Genomic DNA, 18,366 nt, shown 5'->3' on the forward strand with positions numbered 1-18,366 from the left:
TGTACACTAATAAACATCAATGAACGTATGCTGTTGCTTAATTTGATGAATATTCGTTTTCCTTGCACTGAAATGCTAGCCATTCATGTTGTATTACTGTGAAACACCTTGCAAGCTACTTGATTGACATGTCCTTTCCTGTGTGCATTGTGACTGCCTGCTTTGGTGTCTGTGGTGCAAATCGTATGAAGGTGCAAGATTTGTGTGATGGATTCCATCAGTTGCCGTAAAAATTGAAAATCACATTTCAGTTGAGCCATGTTAGCTCGTTTTGCTTAAGTGTATGTTGAACTGCAAGGTATACAAGCAATTGAACATTTCTTTTCTTTTGGTGGGAGGGGACCTGGAAAGCTTCGTGATTAGCATCTGATCATTCAATGTTTTATTAATGCTTTTCTTGCAAATTATTTTCTTTTGGTAGAGGATGCTTGGGATTATCAAGTAGCTTTTTCGTCCACTTTCATTTTCTCTTTACTTTATCATTTCTACACTTCAATTAATAAAAAATAAAAAATTATTCTCCTATGCTTTCCTTGGCTTCATTAACTGTTCTTCATATGGTTGTGACCAACAAAAATTTGGGCCCTCGCTCTTCGGCCTTTTTCTCGTGTATGACTTGCAAAGCTTCAAGAATATCAAAGCGCTTAATGCTTGCCTTACGTTTATCGTGGATTTCAAAACAGGTGATTATTGCTAGTTCTTAATATTTTAATATTATATTTGCATCTAAATTGTTCCAACTAAGGGCCCAGTTGTTTCTTTTTTATGGTAAGCTAACAATTAAGTTGTGGTTTAGTGCACTGTTCGAAAGTGTCAATCAACAACTCACATTATCTGTCAACACTTAAGAATTGTGCATGGCGATAATGGCACAATGTTCGTCATAAAGGGTCGCTCTGTAATAATGCAAGATTGTCCATTAACAGTTGTGTTCACTGCATGGCTAATCAACACTGCATGCAGATTACGCATTACTGTCGTCAACATCGCCTGTATGGCTCAGATGTGCCAGATTGGCATGGTTAAGTGCATTAAGTGCATGTTTTTAACTTTATTAATGTCATCATTCATTGCTGACAGCATTAATTCAGGTTTTTGTTAGCTACATATACGAGGATGATAACGATTCTTGCAAGTTTCCACGCATACATAAAAGGCTTTCTTCTTAGGTGGGAAATGTTGCAGAAAGGGCAACTGCAATAAAATTTTAGTTTGGCTAAATTGGTTATATAAATGGGTAGTATATACCACCGAAGTAATCTTGGCGAAGCTGCAGGGTTGGTAATTATATAATTTTCGTATTGGGGGGGGGGGGGCAGCCTCTAAACAGCACTTAAGAGGAAGTTTTGGGCCCAACTCCAATGCTGCCTATTCAAATACAGGTAAAACACAGGAAGGCTTTTCTGAACTATCCCCTGGGCCGATTTTAATAAAAGTTGTTGCATTTGAGAGAGAAAGTTAAATTCTATTGATTATTGGAAGCTGAATTTTGATTTATGATCTGCATTGTTCTTTACAAAAAAAAATGGCAAAAATTGATGTTTGAAAAAATAGAAGCACAAATTTTCCAAATTCGTAACTGTACACTAAAAACAGACATCACAGTTCTGTAAACTGCAGCTGTTAGAATATTCAAAGTGGACAAATTTGATGTATCAGTTTACGTTTGACATAAATTTGTTACAATGTTTACAAGGGTATTGCGTAAGTCCTACTCACATATTAGTGGCGTACTTAAGAGCCATGTATATTACCTCAATTTTGTCCGTTTTAGATGTAATATAAGGTGCAATTACAGAATTTTGATGCCATATTTCATTGCTGAGATAGAGTTATAAACTTTATAGTTTCGTTTTCTGAAAACTTGCGATATTCAACAATTTGTATTAAAAATTGACGGTCTAAATCAAAAATTCGCTTCCAGTAGCCACTAGATTTTAACTTCTTCTTTTAAATGCAATCAACCTCATCAAATTTAGGGCCGTGGTTGCCAAGAAAAACAATTTCTCTTTTGCATGTATTTAGATAGGCAGCCCCCAAGCTAAAGCTGACCTGTAAGCAGGCGACACATGCACCTAGTAGTCGGCGGCTATGACGTTAAATCCCAACACATTGCCTCCGAGATATTTCAGCGCGTCGCGGGCGCTGCCCAGTCTCGGAAGCCATGTCAAGGAGCCATATATTCTAGGTCATGCGTCACGTCAGGCAAGCGGTAATCACAACTTTCTTTTTTTTCACTTTTGGTATTAAACCAGCTATATGTGCTAGCTTTTCTTGACGCTTCCACTCGTATTTCAAACGTCAAATTTTGCACAGAGGCTCTTCCATACCTACACCATCTCAAACTAGGCTTCTTCCAAAATTTTGTTGCAGTTCGCCTTCAAGATTTAACATTGAAGTAATCCTGGGGAGAATGATAGTGCATTTTTCAGACATACAAAACAGCAATTCGTAGTGTTAGTAAAATGAAACCTTTTGCATTGATGTTATGTGAACAATGAAAGGCGATTTCTTGATTGGCTGCAACACTGCAAAAGAATTTCATGTCGTATTAGGTTGTGTTTCCCATGAGTAATGTAGTTCTGTGTAAGCAATATGAATAAGAGTGCCCATTTCAGATTGAATGAGTTATCACAAGTTCGTTAGAAAGACACTAAAGAGTAAAGTTAAGTATAATACCTGTAATCTATCGACTTATAAAATTGCATCTAGTCTTGCCATGGATGGACACCATGGAAACACAAACAATAGATGGCGATGGCGCCTTACTGTGACATCATAGATTTTGGCCGATGCAAGGTAGTTGTTTGCTATAGCTAAAAACATGCACTTGCAATCAAAAATAAGCAAAACACTCAGTTACACGTTTCTCATGGAGGACCCAGGTACACAAAAACATACAAAAATATGAGACTTCCCAATCATTTCTTTAATCATCAACGCTGCGGTTTAGGCATGAAGTTCAAAAAGAGGATCGGATGTTTTGCCCTCAATTTCCTGCCTAATGCGTTATCGTTTTCCACGGCACTTTAAGAGTTTCGAAAATGTCATTTACTGGTCTTGACTACCTCTATGTTGTTGACTACCTCTATGTGACTACCTCTATGTCCATGTTGTCGTCCATGGGGCAGAAGTGTAAATTGTGGTTAAAAAAACGAATGCAGTTATCAGATGAAGATGAGTCCGGGGACGGGGGAGCGCCACATACGTCGTTCCGAGCCTGGCGACGGCAAACTGGGAAAAGCGCACGGACAAAGAGCGCCGAGCGTCGCCTGGAACGAGCATCATCACTACCGCTGGACTCTTTGGTGATACAAGAGGACCCAAAGCCAGAAGGTCGGACTCCAGGGGCGTCGTGTCCGCTGGAGTTACTCGACCTGCGACGGAAGCTTCAGGAGGAAGCTGAGACTCTCGAAGCAGACAGCGGTACGGCTGATCACGCTGCCAATTTGTCATCAGAGACCATTGTCCAGGAGCAAAAGGCGGCAGAGAGCCAGGTACGTGCATGTGTCAGTTGAACTATTTTTTCAATGTCATTGCCAGTTTATTTTAGGCCCACTGGAGGATAATAGCTGCTCTCAGAAATCACCGATTATCCCTGATTGTGCATCAAGCAAGGTCACCCTATGCCTGTGAATTTCCTGAACTTATCATTCCACCTGATCGTCTGGTACCCTCGACAGCATCTTCCTTACCCTGCCGTTACTCTAGCAGAACATCGGTTATCTGTTCCACGCGTTAGATGATTTGTGCCACTCCACATCTATTTCTTTACCTCAGTTAATAAATACAGTTTATCTTTATTTGATCTCTAGCCAATAAGAGACGGGAGAAAAATCTCGCCCATCGATGCAAGGAGTACGCATCATGTGACGATGTGACAGTTTTGCGAGATGACATGATGTCGGCTGATATCCCCGGGAGAGAGAGGAGCTTCCTACTGAGTGGAGTGAACAATCCCTGCTTGGCAAGGGATGCAACGGTATTTCGTGCTGGTGGCTGGCACCAAATTGCTGCTTAAAAGGGTGGCAGCCATATTGCAATTGCTTTGTTGTTATGGTTGCCACAGTTACAGTGACCCGGTCACATTTTGGAAGGCGTGTTCCATGTGCAGGCACTGTGACGGCAATATTAGTTGAGGATACTACAGCTGACTACCGTTAATTCGACTCCGGCTAATTCGATTTTTCAGAAAATTCGATCCCAACCGAAGGTCCCAGCTGGCACCCATGCATTTCTATTGGCCTAAGCTTTCGTTTTTTGGATGCTAATGTTGGCCTTCGCCGAATAATTCGAAATTGTCCAGTCAGCACACACGCGCCCAAGCCCTCTGGGGACCCAATAGCGACCCCTTTAGTGGCAGTGCCTGTCTCGGCTAAGCTTCGGGGACAGTGATTGCGTGGAACACGCGTCATCTCCCGTCAAAAATGCCGATTTTCGGCCTGCCCTAGGAAGATTTTCAGCCAATAACTGTAGCTCACAGTGTCCGATTCTAACTGCGTATCTTTTTTTTTTAAAGAGAATTGGGTCGGAAATTGCCTGTGCGGTGCAGATACGAAACCAAAACCGCCTTCGCGGCTTTCGTATGCTTTACTGCATAACAGAGTATTGCGGCGAAGCTGACTTCAAAACCGTGAGGCAAAGCTGACTTTAGGAAATGGGCCACCATTGTGCGACACATATTAGACCCTTGCCCATTTTCCATGCTAAAAAAAGTCGGGTGCACGTTAGATTTCTAATGTATTTGGAACTTTAATGCCAATTCTATATTAGTTTTCTGCTTTGGACACATAGAAAGTGGGCACACATATGGTTCGGGGGTGTGTTAGAATCGGGCAACAACTGCCAAATGATTGAGTGGTGTGTTCTGCCGTTTTTTTCTGCATCTTATTTAATTTGACACACTGGATACGTCAATCAATTTCGTCGGTCCCATTAGGTTTGAGTTAACAGAAGTTGACTGCACTCTAATGAAGTGCGCTGGTGCTGTCATCATCAGCAAGTGATGAAAAGTGGTGTCGAAAGTAGAAGCCACCAAAGTAGTCTGATTACAGTGACTTCCCTCCGCAATCGCCTCACCCATGGGTGCAGGATACGTCTACAGGGAATTCTCTGTAGCGAATGATGTGCCATTGCTTCTCCCGTATCCTCCACATTTACTGTCTTACTGTTACTATTACCGGCTGCTGCCACGTTTTTGCATGCACGCAATTTACCAGGCTCCGGTAAGTTTACCGAAATGGCTTCCCACCAGCTACCATGGCTGCGTAACAACATGGCAGTACCCAGACTGCCCACTTCAATCTTAGCTTGCCTGTGTTACTTGCTCTCAGTTTTGACAGCAAAAAAATAGATGGTGAAGTCAGCCATTACTTAGTCCTGTCTCATGCAGCGCACAAAGTATGAGTGCTGTTGTTAATATTGAGATCAGTCGCTTGTTTTGACACTGCTAGGCCTGGAGGGACGGCACCAAGGTGGGAAAGGTTGTCGATTTTCACCCAACTGATGGCACCACAGCACTGCACAGGGTTTATAAATCCTAGATGCTGTGGTAATAAGGCGCTAACGCTACGCCAAATCTCTCCGCTGTCCGTTCCCTCGAGTCAAGAACCTGCAGTGTGTTGATCTTTATTATTGGCATCATAACAGGAAACAGCTGAAGCTCCTGCAGAGCTCGTGGACGAGAGTGGCTCCTCAGAACAGCAAGACGGTGGGTTCCGTGATCGCACTGACAGCCTGGCATCATCCCTGGGCCATGGCATGGCGTTCCGACCACCACAACACCTGCTGGAGTCAACACGCTCCACGCCCAACCCACTTAGCGAGGTTGGCGGGCAGATCAGCAACACCGAGGATGGTAAGCCTTTGGTTATTGATAGCTGTATTTATTCAGCCTTTTATTGGGCCCAGGAGAAGGAAGGAAAGAGTTAATTAGCAAGTTCAGGTGCAGCATGATAGGCTGTAGGACTCAAGTGCACTTTGGTTTTTGTAGCTTGCTCTTGGAACCAAACACGGAGCCCTCCGAATTGAAACCTGTGAATGTGTTCATAACTGTATATACAGGGTGTCCCAGCTATCACGCAGCACGATTTAAAAAAGATGAACGGCATTACACGAAGCAAACCTAGTGCGTATTGTTTCCAGTGCAGTGGAGTAGCCGCCAGTAATTTTTTCGTTACTGAGATTTAATTAGCTAATTCTAATTATTATCTAACTCGAGAAGTACTGTCCTAATTGTCAAAGTGTCAATGAGAAAATTGTAGAGCAACATGAAAAACTCCCAATACAGCTTTCTGTTGCTCAGTACGTGCTACATAAAAGTGTTTTTCCGAGTGTGAAAGGAGCCTGCGAATACACGCAGAATTGCCGCGTAACTGGTCGCTCGAGGCACTTTGCGTGTATTCGCGGGCTTCTTTCACAGGCTGGTGGCTTCATACATGTGCCAGTGTTGGAGGTTGCGTAATCTGTTTTGGGAGATGCGGTGAAGTGAGTAACAGCGCGAAGTGTTCTCCCCCTGCTGCCAGCGCTCCTCATCTTGTCAGTGTTGGGACGGCGACCGCTCACTGTCATTCAGTGAGATCTAATTATGTTTGTCGGTGCGCATGTGACACCGTGCTTGTTTAGTTAGTAAGCTAACGTTTACTGCAATTTATATGCCCAATAAAACTACGAACTTTACATCCTGTAATTGTCTAATACAGTCGAATTCCGTTAATTCGACCCTAAGGGGATCAACGAAATTGATCAAATTATCCGGCTGGCCCAAATTAAGCAAGATGCGGAAAAAATGAGCCAGAACTCACCCCTCATTCATTTGGCAGTATTTTGCCCGATTCTAACATGCCCCCAAATCAAACTGTGGGCCCACTTTTTATGTGTCCAAAGTAGAAAACTAACGTAGAAATGACATTAAAGCTCCTAAACAGCGTAGAAATCTTACACACCCGATTCTTTAGCAAGGAGGATGGGCAAGAATCTAATAAAAGTTGCATAATGGCATACCTGCCAACTTTCCCGAATTTTCCAGGAGCCTCCCGAATTTTGCGCACATCTCCCCATTGTACGGACGCGACCTCAAATCTCGTGAAAAGTAGTCGCCATAGCATAGTGTTTTTTTTTTTTTTCGTTCTGATTTTTTATGCCCTGTCGCTATAATTATGATATGCCCTGTAATATAACCATGCGAGAAAGCAGCGCGGGAGTGTTAGTCACCAGCATGCACCTTGCGGCACTACCACGAACGCAAGAAACCAACGGGCGCTGCCATATTGGATTTTCCGGATTGGCTTGTCTCTGGCTGGCTCACGCATTTTTAACAATCGATTCGTTATATGATCGTGAGTGCGCTACGCTTTTGGCTTTGTCAGGTTGTCGAGTGAAGTGCGGTATGCCAAACTACTCTTCGTTTCCCCGAGTTTAGTTAGAGCGGCAGATGGCACTGTATGATATCGTACACGATGGAGTTTCCATCCTTTGTCACTTCGTGGAGAGGTGACAAGTATGGACTCTGTACCACGTGCGCCGTTTCACATGGTAGCAAAACATTTTTTTACCCCCCTCCCCCCCTTGCGCGGCGGTCTCCCAAATTTTTATGTTGCTGGGTTGGCAGGTATGTAATGGCGGTTGGTTTCCTAAAGCCAGCTTCGCCACAATACGTTCGTGCTATGTAGTAGAGTATACAGATGCTGCGATGCAGTTGTGGTATTTGTTTGATTTGGAGAATTTTCAGCCCATTTTTCTTGGGAAAAGATGCGCATTAGAATCGGGTAAATACCATAAGCAGACATTGTGAGTTATGGCTATTGCTTAAAAATTTTTCGAGGGCAGGCCGATAATAGCCGATTTCAACAGGAGATAACGTGTTAAACACATTCACGGTCCCCTAAGCTCCGCTGAGACACACGCTGCCACTATAAGGGCCGCTATTGAGGTCACCATACGGGTCAGGCATGTGCGTGCTGACTGGTCCAGTTTGAATTATCTGACAAAGGTCAATTTGAGGAGCAAAATTACGAAAGTTCAGGCCCATAGAAATGCACAGGCACTGGCTGGGATCTTCGGTTGGGATCGAATTAACCGCAAAATCGAACTGCAATCAAATCAACGGAAGTACTGCTGTGCTATGCTATTGTATCAATGCTTTGCATTTTGGGCAATACTGAAACTTTCTATGTGCTTATTTTGAATATGTAATCCATTTTTGCTTATCTCATTTCGTTCTAACTTTATGCAAGATTTCTTTACTTAATTTTCTAGAAAGGTTAGCGAGGAATTAATTCCTCCTAGTTCATTTAACAGTATATAAGTCGCTTCTACATGAGTTAAGAAATAAAATAAGATCAACCTTATTGTTCTGTCTTTTCTAGAACAAAAGTTGCAAGACTTTGAATAAGACTTCCAGAAAAACACTTTGTAGGTGAAGCTGGAAACACGACAACACGTTGCCGTTGTCCTCACCTTATTTGTATTTGAATTTAAGCGGATAACACGTGTCTTACCACTCAGGCATTAACATTATTGGGCAATATCTGCAGGCTATGACGGTGACAGCAGTGAATCGGACAGTGACCGTGACTGGATGAATGCACTGGAGACCCAGCGTTCCCACCTGCCTCCCTTCTGGCTGATCCTCTGCCCATTTCTCGACCATGTGGACATCTTTTTCCACGTTCGGTGAGACCATGTGCATTCTGTACTATCTTGTTATGTGAAATTCGTGTGTATGTACATACGACGTTCTCTACAGTTGACCATAATAATCTAACGAAAAATGTTCATTATATCGGAAGTTTGCTTTATCCAAAATTAGAGCCACGGTAGGCTGTGAAATGGCGGACTTTGGCATATACTGCTGTCTAACCGAAGCCAATTGAAAAAGCTATAAAAACATCAAAATTAAAATAAATAATAGAAAAATTTATCTTTTGTGATAAGTGACTATTGTCATGTCAAATTAAGTTAAACTGTACAACTGTTCTCATTATAACGATGCTGCTTCCAGCACAGATATCTTCGTTATATCCAATAGTTGTTATGACCATATGTTTATTACTCATTACTATTGCAGTGAAGTTGTTACGATTTACTTCATTATGACCAATAAATCATCATGTCTGTGTTCATTATATCAAGGTCTGAGTGTATTAGTAAATTGCACTTCTGGGCAATGGCTGAACGGATAGTGTTTTGAGAGAAAGTGAAGCGTGCTGCTTGATAAAAATAATTTAATGCGGTGTAGACCGCTTATAACGTAAGTCGCCGGAGTCACGAATATCCGCTCTATAAGCGGTACCGCACTATAACCAAAACAACTGTTTTATTGCGATAATGGACACTCTAGGTGCATTTCTGCCTTCGCTGTCACCATGCTCTATGGTCCGTATTCGCTTACTAAATAAATTAGCAAGCACGGTGTCACGCACGCACAAGCAACAACATAACCACATCTCGCTCGTTGACCGTAGGAAACGAACTGTCAAAACTGCTCGAGTGACGAAGCGTGGCGAGCGAATTGACCTTCGTGCTATCATGCTTCTCAACGCGACCTATAAGCGGCGAAAACACGGCGCGCGGCGAACTTTCCCCGTCGCAGATTGCTTTCAAGATAGGGCCAAGGCAATCGTATCGCTGCAGTGGATCATCGAAGATTACGTCCCGCTTCGGTCCACTGAAACCGTTCCGAATTTGCTTTGCTAGGCAAAAATCCTCTCCTTCTGTTTGCGCCAGTCCCGAACGCAAGTTACGGATTCTCCAAACGCCCGTGATGCAGCCCGATTTCCGTCCGTCTCCGCACACATGATCACTTTCCTTTTAAATGCGGTATCATGATGAACTCGGTACTTCATGCTGATAGAGCAGACGCAGAGAACGTGAGGTCAGACGGTTGACTATTGCCTAAGCACGTGTACTGCAGCACATGGAGGAAGCTACGGTAGCTAGGCTCGAGGTAGCTAGGCTCGACGTGCATGCGAGGCAGCCATTTTGAAATGCTGACAGCCATATGAGAACGCAGATTTAGCGTCGTACTCGATTCTAATGCGCACGCAATTTTTGGACTTGTTTTATCGGAAAAAAAGTGCGCGTTAGATTCGAGTAAATATGGTATTTGTGGCTTGAGGGGGGCGGGGCGTTTGCCGTCTAGGTTGACTGCCGAACTTCCAAGCAGCTGCACTGTAACCAGTATTTCGTGCCCCGCAACTGCACTATAAGCGATACGTGTATACATAGAATGCTATGGGAAAATTAATGGGAGTCTGAAAAGACTATTATATCCGGTCCTGCACTACAAGTGGTTACATTATAAGTGGTCTATACTGTATACTAGTACACGCAATAAAGGTACCTGTTATGGTGATATTGACTGACTCTAGAGGCACACAGAAGCAAAGGCAAAACAAGATCATTAGGCAAGATGGCTAAAGGGTCACCCGAGCAAGCATCTCACCAAAATCATCTTTATCGCTCTGTCAAACACCCTCTTCATCTTTGTACTAAGTTGATTTGTATAACAAATGAATGATGAATGATGCTTTATTTCTGCATAAAGATAAGTAAATCAAATCACCCCTGAACATAATGGAAATGTGGAGTTTAAATGCTCTTTGTAACAAGCAACACAGCTCACAGTAGTGCATACATGCAAAAAGGGCACTCTTTAAGATCCTTTTATGTAACAGTGCCAGCTAGCCAAAATACAAGTAATTGTGCTGAGGAATTAAAGAAAATCAACTCGCCACACAAAGATACCAAGCGAATGTTAGTTCATGCTGGTCACAATTTGGGGCCCAACTCGTTCGAGGCCGTGGTCCTGCGAACGGAAGTGCATCTCACCGATTCGTTTGCCCATGCCAGTGCCAAATGCGTAAGCTCAATGGGAAGCTTCTTGTTGTACAGACCCGCAAGGCGCATCGACTAGGGCGCGGTCGGTCTGCGCATGTTGCCGTGTTCCGGCCAAACAGGAGCAAGCAAGTCGTTCTCGCACTTGAGTTATCCACCGGAAAACTAGTGCCATCACTCGCTGTAGCTGCATAATAATGTCACAAATTCCTACCATCGTGTGTGTATCATGCGGGAAAGCTAAACATCAGGAGATGCGAGTCATGCAGGGAAGACAATCGTCAAGATTTGAGCATACCCACAACTGCCGCAGGAAAAATTGAGGAAATGGGGACGGGGTTGCGAATGCGTACACTAATTACAGTAGTAATTACAGCGATCATGTGACTTTATTTGCCTTCTTTTACAGAGAGCAGCCAGGTGAGAGTACAGAACTCAGACAAGGCTTGGTTGTGTTTGAAAGCATTGTGGGGCTGATCCAGGACACCTGCAAGATTGTCAATCAGGTGAGAGAACACACATTCCTATTTGAGCACGGATAATAGACCTGCCCTGTCGCTGGACAACGCTGTCGTGAATGCTGGAATCAAACTTTGTACTTGCAGCTAGGAGCTTACGATATTGCTCGAAAGGCTGCCTGCCTTTTTCATCAAGCTTTCCATCCCTGTTGCTGCTTGTTCTAAAAAACAGAACTGTGCCAAGGGAAATACATTAGCACAAGTGTCTAAAGATCAGAGTGGCAAAATTGTGATACATGGCATTGGAGCTGATGATGTGCTGATAGCAAAAGTAATCGGGTCGTTCCCATTCCTTATGCTCAGGGGTAGTTCGGTAAGACAGTTGTAGCTTATTGAAAATTACAGCTGCTGACCTCCTCCACGATGCTAATGTGGTAAGAACCCAGCTCCCTCGCTATCTGCCATTTCCCGCACAACAACACAGCGTATCACAATTTAGCCACTCCGGTTACTGGTCAATCATGCTGATCTTTTTTTTTTTTTTTTTTTTTGTTACCACTGCACATTAAAAACAGGGGCCATTGTTTAGAGTTCTTTGGGTGTCATGTTCTGTCAATGCCTCTGGCAAGAGCAGTAACATATTTAGTAAGGCTCCTGTTGTTCAGTGCAATCTTGCTAAAACATCATTATGCAAGTCCATCAGCTCAAACAGCACGGTAATGTACTTCAGTTTGTGGGAATCCCTGTCCCAAGGCAGTCACCTGCACGGCAAACGTCGGGTGGCGTGCGCCAAGCAGGTTTGGGGAGAGGAGGAAACTGCCTTCATGCGGGTTGTGCACGGAAGTGCAAGCGCTGTCAGTGCCACTGGGCAACTCAAGCCGAAATCGCCTGACTCTCTTTGGTGGTACCCAGCAAGCTACAAGTGCGGAAGGCTCCTCCCGTTTACCCACATGTGGTTAGTCAACCATGTTTCTGCCATGGCAGTGGGTGCGGTTGCCCCAGCTGGCAAGTCAGAAGCCCCTCTCTTCGAGGGAACCCTCAGTGATGTAAGGATAACGCTTTTTAACAAAACGCTGTTTTATGCATAAAAGCACAAAAGCAACTGGAATGCCAATGCATTTCTCCGCAATGTTCGGGAATTAATATCTCGAAGCTGGTGTCTTCCTGAGAATTCGTTCCAAATGGATCCGCCTTGCGAACTCCATGGCTAGAATTTGTAAATTACAATATGAGCCATAAGGTAATTAATTAAAAGCGTTATTAGGGAATTTTTTAATTAGTTGATTATGCATTTAAATTTACTGTGTAAGTAATGTCTGCCTCTTCGAGCAGACCAGCTCATGAACTAGAATTGTGGTGTCTGCCACAGTGAACTTTTAAAAGCGTTCGCTGTTTTGAAAGTGTTCGCTGAAACACTCTGTATATACAAATCTTCGGGCAAGCACAATCCTATGCCGACCTTGTAATCACTGTCTTAGGCACTTCGCTCCGCGTGCACTGCCGATATGTTCCATTTCGTGCCTTTAAAGTGATACCAACATATCACTAACACAGTTTTCGCCGCTGCATTTAATGGAGTTGGGGGGAACCTCTATTATCTCTAGTGCTACAACTTTCTTGCTGTTGCCTTAAATTTTCTAAACAGTGTGAAAATAAGTGGCCGCCCTTTCTATGTGTGTGTCACTGCCTAACACAGTTTTCGCCGCTGCATTTAATAGAGTTGGGGGGACCTCTAATATCTCAAGTGCTACAACTTTCTTGCTGTTGCCTAAATTTCTAAACAGTTGAAAATAAGTGGCCGCCCTTTCTATGTGTGTATCACTGTAGTTGTTATCTGATTTGTGCAAGCTTCTTAGTATTTACTGTCATAGTACAAGTACAAGAAGTTGTACTTGAAAATATGGTGGTGTGTGCTGGTGGGGACCTGCTTCTGTCGCTGTAAATGAGTTCAAAGCCGAAAGAGTCACTGAAGTCTGCTGCTATTTTCTTAGTAGCAAGTTCGACAAGGCACCGCAGGCAAGCTCAAGTCCTAGCAATGCCCAAACCCAAACAAAAAGGACTGGCGAACAAGAGCAAGAGCGTGTATGCACCTGATGCTGTCTCAGGGAGTTCTCCCGTGTGCTCGCTTTCCCAGCTGCACCAGTTGTGCTGCTGCAACCAGTAGTGTGAAGCGCCACCGCCAAAAACAGTTTGTGGAAAAACCCACCCCCGGAAACCATTGCGGGTGAAAAGGGAGAGTGCAGGGACAGCAGAATAAATAGGCAGACGCCTCAATCACCACAACTTTTACACTGCCGTCTCTGCTCATGCTCGACTAGCCTCAATGAGAATGTGTGACCACTTGTTTCTTTGCAACAGATCCTGCTGCTTCAACATCTCAACAACACACGCATGTGCAATCGGCTGCTTGTGCCTGAAGCATCTGAGGATATCTGGAACCGAGAGTCTGAGATTGAGCCCAACAACAGCACGGCATCAGTGTATGGTATGTACCTACCACATCTTAGACACATGGGTGCGAGCTATTCTGTCAGATACGTGTGGGATGAGTGTTATTCCAATGTAACGCGCGGGTCGAGTTCAAGCAACGAAAATCATGAAAGATATGTGCGTTACAATCAGTAAATACGGTAATTTTTTAATAATTTAATCTACCTTCCTTGGAGCAGTGCAGGTTAATGCCGCGGGCTCATTCAGGCGGTCTGACCGTATTCATTTTTCAGGCAAGACTGAGCATTACTGCCTATATTCTTAGTTTTTCGATTATACGACTCCCGAATTATACAACGGTTTTGTATGGTCCACTGAAATTCGTGTAATCGGATTCCACTGTACTCCTAACATGCAACTTGATGCAAGGATGTGCAAGTTGGTAGTATTAAGTAGGAATACTTCTTCTGCTTAAATGATTGTTAGTACACAATACAATATTTGTCTTTGAGTGTCCGTGCCGTGAATGCAAGGTCAATGGTACGGTACTCATTCATAATTCTAGTAGAAAGAAAAGTAATGAGTGGCCTCACGAGCACATCTTGCTCATGTAATTTCTTTTTTCACCATAACATCGGGTGCAGTTGGGGTGTGTGACATTTCTTTCTCACGATACTTCCAATTGCGAAACATCTCACCAGCAGCTTTTGATGTTCCTCTATACTTTTAAGGAAAAAAATCTGAGGAAAATGTTTCAAAGAATACACCGTGAGTGGGGGATGGCTGCATCTACTTGTGTTCTCACTTCTCTTTCTTAAGCTCTCTAGTTCGTTTAAATTTGTGCTGTAGTGTCATTATTTGTGAAATAATTAATCCATCAACAAAGTCCTCCTGATCTTGCGTGCTCTCTCTCCCAAAGATAATGATGGTTCTGGAGAGGGCCACGGCGATTACCTGGAGGCAACGCTCAAGTTCAAGCCGGGGGCCTTTGACTGCAGCATAGTGTGGTCCACCCACTTCAGTCTCCACCCTCGGCTCAACACGGGAACCGGAACCGGACGCAGTGGCATTTCTCGAGGTGCGTCACATTTTGGGTGTGTCGTTCATAGTTGAAGCGTGCCATGAGGCCTGGTCTATTGCATTTGTTGCTCAATTTTTTTTAGAACTCAGCTCTTAGATGCCCGTTCCTGTGGCGAGCGTCGGCGTTTTTCTTCGGCGTAACCGAGCCAACGAGCACAGCGAAAGACGAAAGTGAATGCGGAGCTCAGCATGAGAAGAAAAGTGTAGTGCCATGCAAGGCTTGCGACGACCATTACAAGATGGCGCCAGAGGAGCGTGCCATCCTCTGTTCACCGGTGGCATGTGGCAAGCGCGTCACGATCGCTGCATCAGCGGAGGTCTGTCTGTGGCAGCTGCTGTGAATTGTGCCCACGTGTCACCCATGCGCTGCCTGTCATGATCTCCTGATTAGTGAGGCAGTCAAGTCACACTTCGCTCCGTTCGCGACATGCTACACGAGACAGATTGTCCGCCTCAGCCAATATATTGCAAAATGAAAACACGTGTAGAGTTGCGCTCAATTGCCGTATCAGGGAGTATCGTAATCGTAGGTGAACTTTTTTTGTTCTCACTCCGTTGCTATTCAGGAAGCCGCTTTCTTTAATTCACTTGCAGCTTTAGTCTGTGGGGAAAGTTTGTGTGAGGGTACAGCAAGCCTCTTGGGACATGCACTAGCACGGCATGTTTTTTAAAAAGGTTACTTGTAGAAAATAAAAGAATGAAGTGTTCGATGGTGCGATTGAGCCACTGTTTCACAGCACAACAGCCCAGTGCTCTAACCATTAGGCCACAATCGCGTGCGTACTTTTCTCGAGGCTATGCCAAGTAACTCTCTGAGACAATTGGCACGTAGGTCACATCGTGTAGCATATGCATGCGTGCAGTTTTCGTTAAACGCACACTAAAAAAAATAATGATTTGAGCTATGTTGGTAAATTACCCTTCCAAAATGCAAAAAAAAAAGGCTGCTCTTACCGCAAGGAAAAGCTTGGTAAGCTAGAAAAGACGCAAGAACAAAAGACGGGTGGCAACATCCTCTTGAAATCCCCGCACCAGCTTGCAGTGATGTCATGGATTCGAACGGCGTCTGTTCAAGCCTAGTTTAATTTTTATTCATAAAAATGAACTAAATTGTTTTTTTTTAAAAGCCAAGGACTGAACTTGGGAAGTTTTGAGAACTTTTACTTAACTACAACAGCTGAAATACAAAGAAATACTTTACAATCTGTGGTGTAGCACTGGTGTACCAGCCCTGGGGTTTCTGCACAAAATTCAAAAAACGAAACAGTAACTGTCTGTTTTAAAAACGAAGTTTTACATTGCCAACCTCGCTGTGTTTCGTGACCGTGGGAGTCGCGGCTTGACTGTTCCTTTGCCGAATAGGCCAATCAATCGCAGCTGAACACGTGCGCCCCGCTAGGTTTCTTGTAGCACTACCAGATGGCGCTTGCATCTGTGGCGGCGGTGGCGCTGACTGAGCAAGGGAAAGGAAATAAAAGAACCAGAAAGCTCTCCTTCGTGAATCAACGGCTGCACGGTAATGAGGAAGTAAACACTTCTTGTGGATAGAATGGATGCGAATTGCGCTACGTGCCTATGCGCATGCTGCCTCTGAAACCATGATGCGTTCAAGGCATCCGTTGTACTCAATAGTACGTAGTTAGCAACTCTGCTTACAAAAGTCTCGCCATAATTTGTGTGTGCCCGCGCTTGTGAGTGTGTGTGCGTGTGTGTTTGTGTACTCGTGTTTCGACTCTTTATGCACTCACACTAAGCTTTGTTAGGTCTGCTGCATTTTTTATTTTAAAAATCAACCTATTACCTTGAAATCAATGAAAGTAGAGTGCTTTAAAGGAACACTAAAGAGAAACAGGAAGTTCAGCTGGAATAAAAGAGGGACCTTCAGGAATGCATGCAGTTTTTATTGGGTGCAAAAGTATGAGTTATTAGCGGAGAAATTCGTAAACAAAGACCAAATATCTCTTCCTCAATTTCTCTCACCCCAGATTTGGCGCTGAAGCAGTGTCGTCACATATTTGATTGCTCTCACCGAATCAGAATGCGCCATGATACGTCACCGCTTGCGTAAACGGTCGAGGCGCTGGCTGCATCATGGCTGCATGGCCGCTGCGTTTGTGTTCGCCGCGATGGATACCGTTGCTGCCACTGAACCTTGCAATGAAGAGCTCGCCAGGGAAGCAGGACTGCATTTCAGCGATATTCAGTGAAACGGATCCGGAAATGATCCTCAGTGCTCGAGCGGTAGGTGTTTATGCGTGCGATGGCGGTGAGCCACCGGCACGGTCGGCGGAAAGCAAAGCTTCGTTTTCGTCGACGGAACGCGAGGCGTCCGGTCCGCCAGGCGATGATGTTCCCGACAGAACAAGCGTAGAAAGTTGTGCACGTACTCGGTATGGTTATTTCGTGGCTTTATTTAATGACATTCAGCACTCACCGAGCTGCCAGTTCGCTGCTGCAGGGGCACCGGTAGGGGGTTTGATGAAGGCCGCATTGAGGGAACAGCTGCTCGAGAAAGGACTGGCCTCTAGGGCACGCCAAGATACTTTCCAAGGGCAGGATTATACACATAATCTGAGGGCGAGAAATGCAGAGAGCACACCATCGGTTTCTCTGGCTCTTTTGCCGTTTTATCATCGGCAGAGCACTGAGCCATTGCGAATGCCGGGGAGCCGGGGCTCACCGCACGGCACCACGTGAAAGGACACAAACGAGTCAACACTGCCGCTGCTCCTAAGCAAGCGCCTTGGGCCATTTATACAGCCCTCACACACACGAGGTATTTTGTGGCTGTTTCCCGCCAAGTCAACATTTTTTCGAGCCACGTAACACGCAACCAAACACTGTAGAGCGGAACAGGCGCGTGCAATGATGCATGGACCAAAAACGAAACTACGAAACTATCACAATCGGATGTATCGCCATTTATTTATTTATTTAGTTTTGCGCTAAACTTGTACTTCCTCGCTTGAAACGGTTTAATAAGTTGGCAAATGCTGTTTATGTACATTTACGGTGTATTTCATTTTGCGTTTTATTAACAGCGATAAATCGCTCTCGACCAATCGTGACGGGCCTGCGTTTGTAATCTCCGACGTCATGAACGTGTAGTGCGGAAAATCGAAGGGGCGTCAGCACCTATCCTTCAGTTTTTCGCTATTTTCTCGCTTATTGAACATCTGTTCGCCGTAAGAATGGTATGACTGTGATTGTGATAGGATAATCTACCATTAAAGCTCAACTTCCGGTTTCTCTTTAGTGTCCCTTTAAGAATGCTTTATCAATCTAAACTGATGCAATGTTTCTCTTTGTGACACTTAAAATAAGCTACTCAATTTCACATTTTTGGCACGTGACAAAAAGTGAACAATGAAAAATTTAATAAACATTTTTTCGGTTATAACTACCTGGACATTGCAATTTGACCTGTATGTAATGCCGTCTCTTCAAGTAACAGGCCAAATAATGTTTTCAGGGCGCTTAAAAAAAAAATATTTTTTAAGTTAGGAAGAAACAATTAAATAAAACTCGGTATATTGCAATTGAGCCTGAATTTACTTTGGTA

At 44.1% G+C, this 18,366-nt stretch overlaps 1 protein-coding gene across 4 annotated transcripts in view; it reads left to right on the forward strand.

Moving 5' to 3' along the window:
* Positions 1-18,366, forward strand: part of LOC119433727 (KICSTOR complex protein SZT2) — a 235,877-nt gene that overhangs the window by 136,196 nt on the left and 81,315 nt on the right. For all 4 annotated transcript variants that reach the window (XR_007464166.1, XM_049658168.1, XM_049658169.1 and 1 more), the window contains 6 exons: positions 3,165-3,497; positions 5,650-5,857; positions 8,535-8,673; positions 11,246-11,342; positions 13,653-13,779; positions 14,644-14,802. Coding sequence is in view for 3 of the 4 variants with exons in the window: in XM_049658168.1 (XP_049514125.1) it covers positions 3,165-3,497; positions 5,650-5,857; positions 8,535-8,673; positions 11,246-11,342; positions 13,653-13,779; positions 14,644-14,802 (1,063 nt within the window). In the remaining variant the exon portion in view is untranslated. The remainder of the gene's footprint in view (positions 1-3,164; positions 3,498-5,649; positions 5,858-8,534; positions 8,674-11,245; positions 11,343-13,652; positions 13,780-14,643; positions 14,803-18,366) is intronic.

This window comes from Dermacentor silvarum, chromosome 11 (genome assembly GCF_013339745.2).
Source record: "Dermacentor silvarum isolate Dsil-2018 chromosome 11, BIME_Dsil_1.4, whole genome shotgun sequence".
NCBI classification, from domain to species: Eukaryota; Metazoa; Arthropoda; class Arachnida; order Ixodida; family Ixodidae; genus Dermacentor; species Dermacentor silvarum.